The sequence below is a fragment of the Eleginops maclovinus genome, chromosome 6 (genome assembly GCF_036324505.1).
Source record: "Eleginops maclovinus isolate JMC-PN-2008 ecotype Puerto Natales chromosome 6, JC_Emac_rtc_rv5, whole genome shotgun sequence".
Classification (NCBI taxonomy): Eukaryota; Metazoa; Chordata; class Actinopteri; order Perciformes; family Eleginopidae; genus Eleginops; species Eleginops maclovinus.
The window spans coordinates 2,271,884-2,286,387 of record NC_086354.1 but is presented as its reverse complement, the minus strand read 5'-3'; the positions used below and the strand labels follow the sequence as shown (position 1 = coordinate 2,286,387).

Below are 14,504 nucleotides of genomic sequence, written 5' to 3'. Positions count from 1 at the left end.
TTGATAACAAAACAAATGCTAACACAGACAAAAACAAGAGGTCTCAACCAACAAAATAAAGAGATGGATGCATAAATAAATAATATTAGCACACAGAATTGCTTTTGGTGAAGTTCCCCCTGCTTCTTATGTCTTCTCAAGCTGTTCTTTACCCAGTCTGAGATGCATCCCAACACAAAAACATTATAAATACATCACAGTTCAACCCAAAAAGAGCAGGAGCACGTAAGAACATCATCTTCAGCAAAAAGGCAGATCTACTTCAGTGCTACATTTAGCATGGGCCGAGCTGGAGTCTGAGCCAGGGTCGGTCCGTAACGCTGACCTGAGACCAACAGGCTGAATGTACGTGCATACATACACACAAAGACAAACACAGTTATGCACAGTTATCTGTTCAATGCACAACATTCATATTTACGGAAGGCATATCTGTTCAATACAAACTATTTACAGTATCTGCTCAGTGCACAATATTTAGTTTCTCAGTTCAATTAATAATATTCACATTTACAGATATTAGCCTACAGTTCAATGAAGACAATCCATATTAAGTTTCTCTGTTCAATGCACAATATCTGTCAATGCTCAAGTTGCTCTATCAGCCTGACTTTAATGTAACTGCACATTATCTGTAAGTCTTTTGAAATCTGGTTGATAGTTAGTGATTGCCAGTCTGAGGCAGTCAGTAAGATGTGCGTCAGTCATACGAGTTCTATACTTGGATTTTATTGTTTTCATTTGTGAAAAGGCCATTTCACACAAGTATGTGGAGCCAAAGTAGGGCTTCAGTTTAAGCGTGCATGACATAATCAGTGGATACCGCTCTCTACTTACGAGAGACCAAAAGTCCTGGTCTCTTGCTCTTGCCTTCAATTCAATGTGGCTTTGAATTTCAATAATCTCCATGTCAACGCCCATAGGTAATGTAAACACCTCCTGCATTTTAACTGACAGCTGTTCAATGTCAATGCTGAGGAAAGGGTTTGATACAAAACCAACTACTTGCCCCATGTCTTGTACCTCCACAAATTGAGTGCCAAATTCTGATGTCAGTTTGTTCAAATGGGCGCAGAATTGTTCAGGATGAAAAGCGGTTTTGGAAGGACATTTCTGTAGCTGCTGTAAGAAATGTTATTTTATTGGAAGCCCAGGAGTCGATTTAAAAGAAAACGAAGTGAAGCTCCTCGTATAAGTTTTAAAAGGAGTATTTAATAAAAGGATGCAGTAGTAGGTTTTACAAACATTTCACAGCTGTGGCTCAATAGCCCGGTACACGCGTCCACAGGCCGCTGACTGAGTGGAGCTCATCAGTAGTTACTGTCTGGCGGTCCGGAACAAAAGAGAGCTCGATTTCACAATACAAACATGTTTTATAGAACCATCCCTTTCCGGCCATAAAATAAACAACTTCAAAATAACACGTGCTCCGGTCTCGTGCTCTCATTGGTTGGTAGCGGGGGCTGGATCCTGTTGGCCGCTTGTAACATGGGGTTCTCTCAACTCTTCTATTGGCTGACGTCGTCGGGGGCGGGTCCTCCTGTGACGTCACCGTCGCCATCTTGTTAGCGTAGTCATGAAGCTCTCACCTACGATATTCTATTATGCAATCCTTCTGAAGTTTATCAGTTATTAAACACACAATAGTATCATTGCAGCATCAATGAGTGAGAGGTAGAGGCGGTGTGTTTAGTATGTATCTCCACGCGTCCTTCTCCCTCTACTCATATATACAATACAATATTAGCTACATGCTATCTGAGGCTATAAACAACATCCGGTAATACTACCGGAATTGGACAAATATGGTCCGTCCAGAAACAGTGAATTATCTTTTAATGTTCCGCTCCAATATATTGATTATTTCTTACACTGCCTTGCTCTTTGCTGTAGGCGCGATGAAAAGCGACGGCTGTGCTTTTAGTCCTCTTTTCAGCTCATCAATTATTTTTGATCTTAATGTGCTGTTGAGTGGATATGAGTCTTTGAATTTAGCATGGGTGCTAGCATGATGGCGCTCCAGGTTGCCACGTTTTGGCAAGGCTACCGCCTGTTGGCATATGAGGCATATAGTCTTCTCTTTTGCTGCTGTGAAAATAAATTCATGCTCCCATTCCGGGTGGAAATAATACGTTTTTGATTTCTTTTTTGCCGGACCCTCAGCCATATCGATGTTAACTGTTAGTTAAGGTTGGCAGAACTTGGCACAGTTTAAAGTTACTACTTTCTCAAGATGTCCGTTAGGATATGATTTTTTTTAACCCCACCCACAATTGCATGCAGCCTCAGCATAGACCTCAGCATATCAAATAACCAATTGGAGTTTTTAAAATGACCTATGCGTGATTCAAATCAACAAGCCAGAGCTAGGTCTAAAAAGCTTGTTAAAACAACCAACCAACCAGAGCATGAACATTTTTTTATTTTTTAAAATGTGAAAATGCTAGGGATCGACAGTGAAGGCTTTGAAGATCGACCAGTCGATCGCGGTCGTCCTGTTGGTTACCCCTGGTCTAGAGTGGTCGTCCTGTTGGTTACCCCTGGTCTAGAGTGGTGCATGGATGACGTACTTTTGGAAGCAGTCCCTGAAGTTAGCAGGAGGATTACCTCAACAAAAGATAATGGATTTTTTTGTTGGATTTTGGAACAATGCAGGAAAAAGTGTCCTTGTCCAACACACATGTAGGATACTTACATATTTTGTTCAGCAGGATAATCTCCACATATTAGCAACACTTTACGATTTCGGAAGCGTAAATGCAATCTCCAGAATTAAAAAGCTTACGTTAGTCTATAAAGACACTACATCATGGTTGCATGGCTGGGAATCACCCACTGCACACTAAGCTTGAGGCTTTGGTGGCATTTATTTATTCCCTTGTTAGCCACCACTGTTTTTATGACAAATAGAAGCTTTGGATATTCACCAGTGGGGTATTTACTGACATATTCTATCCCACAGAACAATATGTGAAAATCTGTTAAGCTTGTGTTCATATTTCAGGAATCTAACCAAGACTAAAAACTTGGACAAGGGAAACAAAAAGTAGTAAAATGCTAACTCATTTCCAGGTTTTAGGATTCCTGCACCACTCTACTATGGGATTAACCTACAGCAGGATGTTGTGCCCCTTGCCCAGCTCATTTTTTACATGATATATTAATATATTATTATAATACGTCTTCATTCACTTGATCTTAAAAGCAGTATTCCATGTTATCTTAAAATCCACCAGGATGCGTACATGGAAGAGGAGGGACCCAGAGGTGACATGACCATCCAATCAGGTCTCAGCAACTCAACAGAGAGCATTGACAGCATGAAGGCCCTGACCGCTGCCATAGAAGCTGCCAATGCACAGGTGAGTCACTCTGTGAGGGCCCCACTAACACGTGGCGTCTGTGAGTATTTTACCCTCCATGCTCCTAACGTGTGTTGTCCTTTCTCCAATGCAGGTCCACGGACCGGCCAGTCAGCACGTCAGTAACAGCACCATGACAGTGAACACCCCCACCCCCACCATCCTGACCAGGGGGCCAGTAGAAGACCACCGGGATATGTACAGGAAAGAAGCACTCAGGAAGGGCAAATGTCTCTCTATAGGCATCCAGGTGTGTAGAGGCAGCGGTGGACATGGGGGGACATTGAGGAGGAGGAGCATAATGGACTCTCCACATTATAGGTGTCTGTATGTCAGTGTGTTAGCCAACATGCCACATGCACTCGTGCTCTGCTGTTCACCTATAAGCAGTGTTGGCAAGTTACTTCCAAAATGTAATACAGTACATATTACTTATTACTGTCTTTTTAAAGTAATACGTTACATTACATTATTACTGTCTCTGAAACGTAATGCGTTACACTACTTTTGTGTTACTTTCACAAAAATAACCGCTAAAGTATGGCTTTAAATGCTAAAATGGAGTTTATTGCAGCTCATTAATTAGAGCTATGTATGGCAGTATGCTGAAATGAAACTCATGCTCCGTTTAAGTGGGCTAAATAATATGTGATACCGGTAACATGACGTCTCTGTGTGTTATTAATAACATGTTAGTGGAGCCTCTGCACGGCCCTGTAACCTGCTGTATATGAACGAGTCTCTATTCAACGTTAGCTCACCTTGTCATTGGTGTGTTTACGGGGATTTGGCTGACAAGATTTCTAAAAGCCAGAGATTCCACAGAGGACAGAGGCTGCAGATCTTCAACACTCTCCACGAGTCTCTGAACTTCTCTGGGTTCAAGCAGCAGACCCAGAGAAAGTGACCTTCTGTTGCTTTGTCCTGCGCGCACTCCTGTCTTTCTCTGTTCTTTTCTCCGAGCCTGCAGCTCTGCATTGTGAGCCTGCAGCTCTGCATTGTGAGCCTGCAGCTCTGCATTGTGAATCTGTTCCTGCAGCCCTCTTAACCAATAGTAAACAGGCTTACTGAGTTACTATTCTACCTGAGCAATTGTCGGAATATCTCGCGATGTTTGTGAATTCTTAGAAACGAAACACCACATTTTGAGTTCAAATGTGTTGTAACTGCGTTACTGACAATTTGAACGGGTATTATATTACCCACATTTCAGAAGTAAAGCGTTATATTACTGCGTTACAGCTCAAAGTAATACATTACTGTAACTCCGTTACTTTTGTAACCTGTTACACATAACACTTCCTATAATTATACTTATTTTATAAACTCTCCTCTTTTTGGAGTATTAAGTCAAAGTAATGACTCGCCTTTGTTACCTCTAATACAATCATTTCAGAGTGTATTGGTCGATCAACTAAATTGTACATGTTCTGCATTGTGCTCAGAATTTATCCTACAATTTATGACAAAAAACAAAACAACTCATAATATATCCAACTGGCCGACTGGGAGCTGAATTATAGTCACTTCCTGGTTCAAACTGACATTTGTGTCCTAAAAATGGATTCCTTAGTAACCCCCCGAAACCAATCTAGTATTTCCCAGTTGGGACAAGCGTTTTGACCTATTGTCAACATAGGTGATTTTGCTAATCATTATAATTAGTAACTAATAGTAATTATTCAAAAAGCCCAACAATTGTGAGGTAGCATCCGGTGGTTTCTTAATGCTGGGGACACTGCTATCTTTCTTATAATATATCCAATACATGTACTCAGTGCTTAATTGGTTTTATTAAAGGTATTTGGTGGTAATTAGGGATTGACCCTGTGTGTCTCCTGTAGGTGGATGGACCGGAGGATGATCCCGATCCAGAGGACCCATCCAAGTTCACCTCTGTGGGGGTGCAGGTGGAGGATGACAGAGGGTGAGGCACACGTTTTTTTTCTCGATGCTTGGTCTTTTCCATTGTTGACCCTTACTGTGTATACCATACTTCACTATTTCACATCCACAGTACATGCTGTATCAGCCAGGCTGGACATTATGTTTCAGAGCAATCTAGAAAAACTATTTATTCATGAATATAGTCTTTCTTCAAACAATGTAAAAACTGAAATCACATACTGTAATCGTTTCACCATTCTTGTGTGTTTGTAAAATGTTAAGCTCTCTGATTATTTGAACCGGATCCATGTCTCTAAACAGTAGGTTCTACAAGATAGCCAAGTTCCAATTTCCCATACTTTAACAATGTACTGGTTGGCCCTCGTATTGTGCTGTAAATTAGTTTGCATTTCCTCCAGCAGTCAAGTAAATTAATCAGGTGTTGAATGTGAAGCAAATAGATGTGGATACTTCTATTTTACACTAGAGACCTGTACAATGCTTTTCCTGGATAATCCATGTGTTTAGCACCTCAATAACAGTGGATATAAATATGTAGCTATAACAGATGGATAGATTCATACGTTAATGTGAGTTTACAGTTTAAAAATGCAACAACTTAAGCTGGATTTATACTTAGAATACTACTACTATAGTACACTAATATACTGCGCTAAAGGCCTAGGCAGAACACACAGGATTTATAACAAATATTTCCATTACATTTCTAGGTTGCTGAGGTGATATCCGGTAAAGGCAGATTTTTAACTATGAATCAAAAACCTAACTGACAATGCCTTGATAAGAAATCCAGTTTGACTTTGAACTCTAACAAAAAACAGATTTTCTTATAATTTTTGTGCCTTTTTTATTCCTTTTTATAAAGTTGATGAAGAAAACAATTGAATAGCCACGGTACAGGCATATATTCTTACATATACTGCTGAAACTTCAATAGTGATCACGCAACAAAAGCTCAGATCAAGACCAAGATCACGCATGATTAACTGATTACAAAGATAACATTTATTAATCCCCATACGGAAATTCAGAGTTACACTGTGTATGCAATCGAGTTGTGCCACATGATGTGTGTTTCTCTCAGACCAGGAATATATACTGTGCTAAAGGCCTACTGTAGGTCAGGGCTGTCCTAACATTTTTCACTGAAGGCCACACAGAAAAACATACAAAGGTCTGTGCCCCTCACTAGAGGTGATGTATATTGCCTCAGAAGTTAAGCAAAATCAATCAAATGTAGGTCAATTATGCTTGATACTTGAAAATGCTTTACGAACAAAACAGCCTACATCACAGTTCTTCGGAGTATCCTGAATACTACTGTGTAATATACAGTGGGGCAAAAAAGTATTTAGTCAGCCACCAATTGTGCAAGTTCTCCCATTTAAAAAGATGAGAGAGGCCTGTAATTTTTATCATAGGTATACCTCAACTATGAGAGACAAAATGAGAAAAAAAAATCCAGAAAATCACATTGTAGGATTTTTAAAGAATTAATTTCCAATTATTGTGGAAAATAAGTATTTGGTCAATAACAAAAGTTCATCTCAATACTTTGTTATATACCCTTTGTTGGCAATGACAGAGGTCAAACGTTTTCTGTAAGTCTTCACAAGGTTTTCACACACTGTTGCTGGTATTTTGGCCCATTCCTCCATGCAGATCTCCTCTAAAGCAGTGATGTTTTGGGGCTGTCGCTGGGCAACACGGACTTTCAACTCCCTCCAAAGATTTTCTATGGGGTTGAGATCTGGAGACTGGCTAGGCCACTCCAGGACCTTGAAATGCTTCTTACGAAGCCACTCCTTCGTTGCCCTGGCGGTGTGTTTGGGATCATTGTCATGCTGAAAGACCCAGCCACGCTTCATCTTCAGTGCCCTTGCTGATGGAAGGAGGTTTTCACTCAAAATCTCACGATACATGGCCCCATTCATTCTTTCCTTTACACGGATCAGTCGTCCTGGTCCCTTTGCAGAAAAACAGCCCCAAAGCATGATGTTTCCACCCCCATGCTTCACAGTAGGTATGGTGTTCTTTGGATGCAACTCTGCATTCTTTCTCCTCCAAACACCACGAGTTGAGTTTTTACCAAAAAGTTCTATTTTGGTTTCATCTGACCATATGACATTCTCCCAATCCTCTTCTGGATCATCCAAATGCCCTCTAGTAAACTTCAGACGGGCCTGGACATGTACTGGCTTAAGCAGGGGGACACGTCTGGAACTGCAGGATTTAAGTCCCTGGCGGCGTAGTGTGTTACTGATGGTAGCCTCTGTTACTTTGGTCCCAGCTCTCTGCAGGTCATTCACTAGGTCCCCCCGTGTGGTTCTGGGATTTTTGCTCACCGTTCTTGTGATCATTTTGACCCCACGGGGTGAGATCTTGCGTGGAGCCCCAGATGGAGGGAGATTAGCAGTGGTCTTGTATGTCTTCCATTTTCTAATAATTGCTCCCACAGTTGATTTCTTCACACCAAGCTGCTTACCTATTGCAGATTCAGTTTTCCCAGCCTGGTGCAGGTCTACAATTTTGTCTCTGGTCTCTGGTCTTTGACAGCTCTTTGGTCTTGGCCATAGTGGAGTTTGGAGTATGACTGTTTGAGGTTGTGGACAGGTGTGTTTTATACTGATAACGAGTTCAAAAAGGTGCCATTAATACAGGTAACGAGTGGAGGACAGAGGAGCCTCTTAAAGAAGAAGTTACAGGTCTGTGAGAGCCAGAAATCTTGCTTGTTTGTAGGTGACCAAATACTTATTTTACCGAGGAATTTACCAATTAATTCATTAAAAATCCTACAATGTGATTTTCTGGATTGTTTCCCCCATTCTGTCTCTCATAGTTGAGGTATACCTATGATAAAAATTACAGGCATCTTTCATCTTTTTAAATGGGAGAACTTGCACAATTGGTGGCTAACTAAATACTTTTTTGCCCCACTGTATGTTTACATATACAGTTCTAGAAAAAATTCAGAGACCACTCCACATTTTTCTTGAATCTCAATCCCTACATGTATGGCAGCCATTCCAGTGTCTGTTGAATTCCAACACAGAGAAATGTTGTCAGTAGTTTATAGAATACAATACAATAAAAAATAATTTACCTCAAAGACATACCTATAAATAAATAGTAATAATAAATAGTGGTAAAAGTGGTCTCTTAATTATTTCCGCAGCTGTATATGAGAAGTACAATATAAGACAAGCACAAGTTTCAAATGTGGGCCATATTCCATTATACTTTTTGAATTTGCTGCGGGACCCAAAAAAAAGGATCACTGGCCCCCGGGCCGTAGTTTGGACAGCCCTGACCTATACCATACCCACAGATTCATAATATCATAATAACAGGTAAAGTCAGACCCTTAACTTCAAATAAGTCCTACAAACCAACAATCTGTTGATACGGAATCCAGTTTAAGTCGGACCTCTACTGTAAATACAAACAGTTTTATTTGATGGCCCTTTTTTCTATACATAAATATAGACTGGATAAAGTAAAAATAAAATGTAACAGCCACAGTCCAGGCATGTTTCCTGACGTATACTGCTGCTTTTTGCAACATGACTGGCTTATATCTGCGTGGGTTGTTAAGTAAATCAAGCTTTGAGTTCGGTGAACATTTAACATGATGTACTCAGTCTTTGGAGCTGTGCTACCTGATGTGTGTTTTCCTCAGACTGAGTCGGCCTGAGTCATTTCCGGCTGTCTCTCTCCCTCTCCTTCTCTCCCTCTCTCTCACGCTCTCTCTCTCTCTGGTCACACACACCACCCACAGATTCCTCACCAAGGTTATTCTCTGCTATAAACTCTAACTGTGGCTGAGGGCCAGCTGCATTTACTTCTAGACTTTTCTTGAATACTTCCTTCTTCCAGGCTTTTCTGCAGTCATGTTAAATAATATCTGACCACCAAACACGTTTTAAAAGGTACAGTAATGGTGGGATAAAATCCATACAGCGGTATTTTTGGAAATCAAATAGCAACATATAAGACAAAAGAAGAAAAGGAATGGTTTAAGAATTAAAAGACTGCTAATTTGTCAGTTTTATTCCATTTATGTTGGTCTAGGTCTCAATTGTTGCAGGTAAAGTCGGCCCCCTAGACCAAGTACTCCTTATCAGCCATCTTTCAGCCAAAAATAAATATATCCAATTAGTTGTACGTACACACAAACACAATTCAAATCTCGGACACACAAATATGTTTAAGCAAACGTTTGAGAAGATCTTTTTAATTCTCCTGAAGAATATTGCTCTGTACTGCCTTCTGTTTTATATTTGAGTTAGCTTCGGTAGCATGGAAGCGCTCCCAATATATTTTTGGTGAGTGCGTCACTGTTACATTTCTAAACTTAATAAAGCACTGGTGGATCTCTGCCTGACAGTTACCCAGCTCAGTTTGTCATGCAGGTCGGTCACACTGGTTCTGTAAGAGCACTGTACTGCAATTACAAAATAGTAATCAAGCTGCGACTGAACCAATGTATTTAAAACACGCGTATTGAGGTAAATACATTGTCTGCCCTGAAGTCTCCCTGCTAAATTTACCTAGAAGGTATCCATCATCCTATGTCAATTTATCCAACTTGGAGGAGCCTTTAAAGTCATAACTCTGATAGCCGTCTTATGTCATCACCCTGTTCTCAATTTTCGCTTTGCAAAGCTCATTTTGTGAGGTTTGTTGGGTAAACCTAACTGGAACTGATGCAGTAGGCCCAACAGTTGGTCCAAAGTTTGGGAGTCCCCTCACTATAACACCTCAGGCTTCAGCCTCCAGTTTGGCTGTAGAGTTGAATCAACACCTGCCTGCAACAGTTCAGCTCATTGTGGCTTCATTAAAGGAGGATTCATTGCACTGCTGTTGTATTGGACTTTTTTAGCAATGTGGACCCAATAAGCTGAACAAATACATGCTTCATGTATCTAAAAAGCTTTAATGTCACTTTAATGGAATGTAATACAAAAGACACGTACTCACCAACAAATTCAAGTATTAAAGTCAAGATGAAGGTGACAGACGAGGTCACAGTGACTTCTGGCTGATTCATAATGTGAAAAAGAGTGGATAGTAACTTTTACATAACCTTACTCTTGGACGTGTGAGCATGAGGGACTGTTGGTCAAACTGACCACTTGAGCTTTGTATCGGTCAAACCTCTCCTGATGCATTATGTGAGTCAGCATCAAAATAATGTTTCAGAGTGTGAGTAATACAGCTCTAAATGCTCACTGTAGAAATAATCCTGTAACTTTAGTTTAAAAAAGTCACAAAGATATTTGACAAGGACAATGGAGGTTAGGAACTCAACCTTATTTCCTGGGTATAGTGTATCCATTGGCAACGCCTATTTGAATACTCATTTGGCCCAATTATCTAATCTATGTTTCTTCTTATTTATCGTTGATATGACCTCAGTAATTCACAGTATATTTAGTGTTGGTAGCGAGGTAATCCAGAAAAGAATTCCAGACCAGGGTTTGGGGGGTTACTATAAAATGTATTTCGTCACAAAGTTAAAAGGAAAAATATGTCATCAGTAACACAATATAAAAGTAATATAACCTGATTACGCTCCATTATTTTTGAATTACCTCTATACAAAACCAAACAAATCTATACAAAGTAAAGAAATATCAATAAGAAGTTGTTTTGTAAGACAGCAGAATAATGTGTCATTCAAATTAAGACAAGGCCTTAAGACGACTATAGTTTACCAACGTTGTTTTAGTTTAAAACTTTTATTAAAAGTAAACACAGTTTTTGTATTAATAAATCAGGCGTCCATACGGCATTAAAAAAACGAAATGTAAAAAAAAGGAGGAAAGGAGAAACCTTGAAACCTTGAAAATAAAAACAAAAAGAAAATTCTGGCCGTACATCTACCTATAATCAGAATCAGAAACAGCTTTATTGTCAAGTAGGTTAACACATATGAGGAATTTGACTCGGTGTTATGGTGATACATAAACACACATAAAAATGATGATAAAAAAACTATTATAAGATAGCTATAATAACATAAAAAATGTAGCAATATTTCAATTGAAATATGGATGTACCCGTAGAAATTAAATTAAAATAAGAATGAAATGATGTTCACTTCAATGTGCAGAATTTGGGGATGTGCAGTACAATATGTGTATATATATATATATATATATATATACATATATCTTTATATATTGTAATATATATACCTTAATTTAAAAATGTTTTGTAACAATGTAATCCTGCTAATAATTCACATTTTTAACGAATACCAGTAATCTGATTACATCTGTGTTTATGTAACTGGAAGTGAATACAGTTACCTTATTTTTGTATCCTGATTACTTAATTGAGTTACATGTAATCTGTTACTCCGCAAGCCTGGCCTAGACATCCCTCTTCCCAGGAATTTATTCTGCTCCTCCTGGAAGATTTCAAGGTGTAGAGCTGAGTAGGACTACATCTTATTATTACCGCTCCATCTCCCGCGCCCTCCCTGTTTTCATTATCTCCAGAAAGTTCCTTGTCCATCAATCCAATCTACAGCAGCATGTGTCAGCAGAACCAGCTACAATAAACCCAACCCCCAATGGCTACTCTGCAGGTGGGGCCTGCACAGACTGGTGGTTTCCTGTAGTTATTTTAGGCTGTACCTAAAGGCACCATCACACACTTGCCTCCTCTCCAAGGTCTGATTTACCCATTATTTGAAGGGCTGTGAATTGGGACATAGAACCCATTTGCCCTTTTCATCCAAACCACTAATGAGAGTATGTGATAAATAAACCTTAAATTGAGAATGTGTTTCCTGGGAACAGACATAGAAAAAGTCTTGTTGTTGAGCATTTTGTTTTGTCTCCCTCTGGTGGTCAGGTATCGTCGGTTCCAGCGCTCCAACAGTGTGACTACGGCTGTACAGGTAAGCCTCCACCACTGCTCTTTCATATTGAATTACTCGGCTTTAAACATGAAGAGTATTCCCTCTTTGTCCACTTTTTATTAGTTAATGAGGTATCCATATTCTGATTAAAATACTTTTTACATAGTATTCCTACACTCTTCAACATTTACTTAAGTACAAGATCTGAATACTTTTTCCAGCACTGCAGAACTAGTAGCAACCACACATTTCCCACGTTGTAATTCTACTAAAATCCCTTAAAAACAGCATTCAAATATCAACTAAACATGGCGAATGGAACATCTTAATGTAAAGCTTTCCAGCAATGACAGTAAGACCGTGTCTAAAATCCATAAAAGATGGCGCCGAGGATGGCTGCCGTGTCTCGAGCTCCTCAACAACTCCACATCTTAGTGTTTTTATTGTTTTACTTTGTTGGTTGTTTTTAACTTTTTTTGCAACATGCAAACCGCCCAAGCGAGCCCTATCATCCAATATGATAGAGAACAACTTTTACACATCAGGTCGCTGGTGGACAGCAATAATCCACGACGACCTGCAAACAATGGAGAGTCTCCGTGTTTACCTGCTGGAGCTCTACCTGTGGAGCGCAGGAGGAAGAGACCACGAGGTTCCCGGGCCGGGGTCCTGGTCAGGCTGAGGAAACGTGAAAACAGGCCTCCTCTACCGAGTTTACTTCTGGCAAATGTCCAATCCCTGGATAATAAGCTGGACGAACTCCGTAGCAGGGTGGCATTTCAACGGGACATTAAGACCTGTAATGTTTTGGTTTTCACGGAGACTTGGCTCGACCCCACGATACCGGACGCCGCCATTGCTCCACACGGATTCTCCATTCATCGCCAGGACCGGACAATAAACTCAGGGAAGAGCAAGGGAGGAGGTGTCTGCTTCATGATTAACAACAACTGGTGCTCAGATGTGGAGATCATTTCTTCGGACTGTTCTCCCAGCCTAGAGCACATCATGATCGGATGCCGGCCTTTTTATCTGCCGAGGGAGTTCACATCTGTTGTTCTAACAGCAGTGTATGTTCCGCCGCACGCTGACAACAACACAGCGCTGGAGGAGCTGTATGGGATTATCGACAGGACTGAGACTTCTCGGCCAGAGGCCGCATTTATTGTGGCCGGGGATTTTAACAGAGCCAACATGAAGAAAGTCCTGCCGAAATACTATCAGCACGTCAGCTGCCCCACGCGCGGTGGAAATACACTGGACCATGTTTACACTCCTTTCCGGCATGGATATAAAGCCCTCCCCCGCCCCCCCCTTCGGCAAGTCAGACCACATATCTCTTCTTCTGCTCCCCGTTTACCGGCAGAGACTGAAGAGGGACCGACCTGTGACAAGGACAGTGCAGCGTTGGTCCGAGCAGTCTGACTCTGCTCTCCGCCACTGCTTTGGCATCACGGAGTGGTGTGTGTTTGAGGAGGACGATATAAACACACACACTGACGCGGTCATTTGCTACATCGGCAAATGCATCGATGACGTCGTGCCGCGGATTACTGTACGGACATTCCCAAATGAGAAGCCCTGGATAAACGGCGAGGTCCGAGCTAAACTTAAAGCACGGGCCATCGCGCACAGCGGCGGTGATTTGGATGAGTACAGGAATTCCAGGTATGCACTCCGGAGAGCTATTAGCAGTGCGAAAAGACAATACAGGGACAAGGTGGAGTCGAACTACAAGGGCTCCAACGCCAGAAATATGTGGTCTGGACTAAAAACAATAACAGACTACAAAAGGACAACGAGTGGTGCTGAGGAAGTGTCTGCATCTCTCCCAGATGAACTGAACACATTTTATGCACGCTTTGAGAAGCCCCCGGCTGTGGAGGCACAGAAGGCCCAGGATCCCTGCTCACTGGTTTTAACCAGTGCAGATGTGTGTAGATCTCTGAAAAGGATCAACACACACAGGGCTCCAGGACCTGATGGCATCCCTGGCCGTGCTCTCAAGGTGTGTGCAGTTCAGCTGGCAGATGTGTTCACAGACATTTTCAATAGGTCACTGCTCCAGTCTGTAGTCCCCACATGTTTTAAAGAGTCCATCATTGTCCCTGTCCCCAAAAAGACAAAACCCATCTGCCTCAATGACTACCGCCCAGTTGCACTCACCTCCATCATCATGAAGTGCTTTGAGCGGTTAGTCAAAACTTTTATCACCTCCTCCCTCCCTGACTCACTGGACCCCCTGCAGTTTGCCTACAGAGCAAACAGGTCCACGGATGATGCCATCTCCCTCACCCTCCACACTGCCCTCTCCCACCTGGACCAGAGGAACACTTATGTGAGAATGCTGTTCATTGACTACA

The 14,504-nt window shown here is 41.2% G+C and overlaps 1 protein-coding gene across 1 annotated transcript in view; it reads left to right on the top strand.

Annotated features, from left to right (window-relative positions):
- Positions 1 to 14,504, top strand: part of LOC134865453 (disks large-associated protein 1-like) — a 138,582-nt gene that overhangs the window by 112,353 nt on the left and 11,725 nt on the right. The window contains exons 8-11 of the mRNA XM_063884976.1: positions 3,237 to 3,362; positions 3,457 to 3,612; positions 5,207 to 5,289; positions 12,135 to 12,180. Coding sequence (XP_063741046.1) covers positions 3,237 to 3,362; positions 3,457 to 3,612; positions 5,207 to 5,289; positions 12,135 to 12,180 — 411 coding nt within the window. The remainder of the gene's footprint in view (positions 1 to 3,236; positions 3,363 to 3,456; positions 3,613 to 5,206; positions 5,290 to 12,134; positions 12,181 to 14,504) is intronic.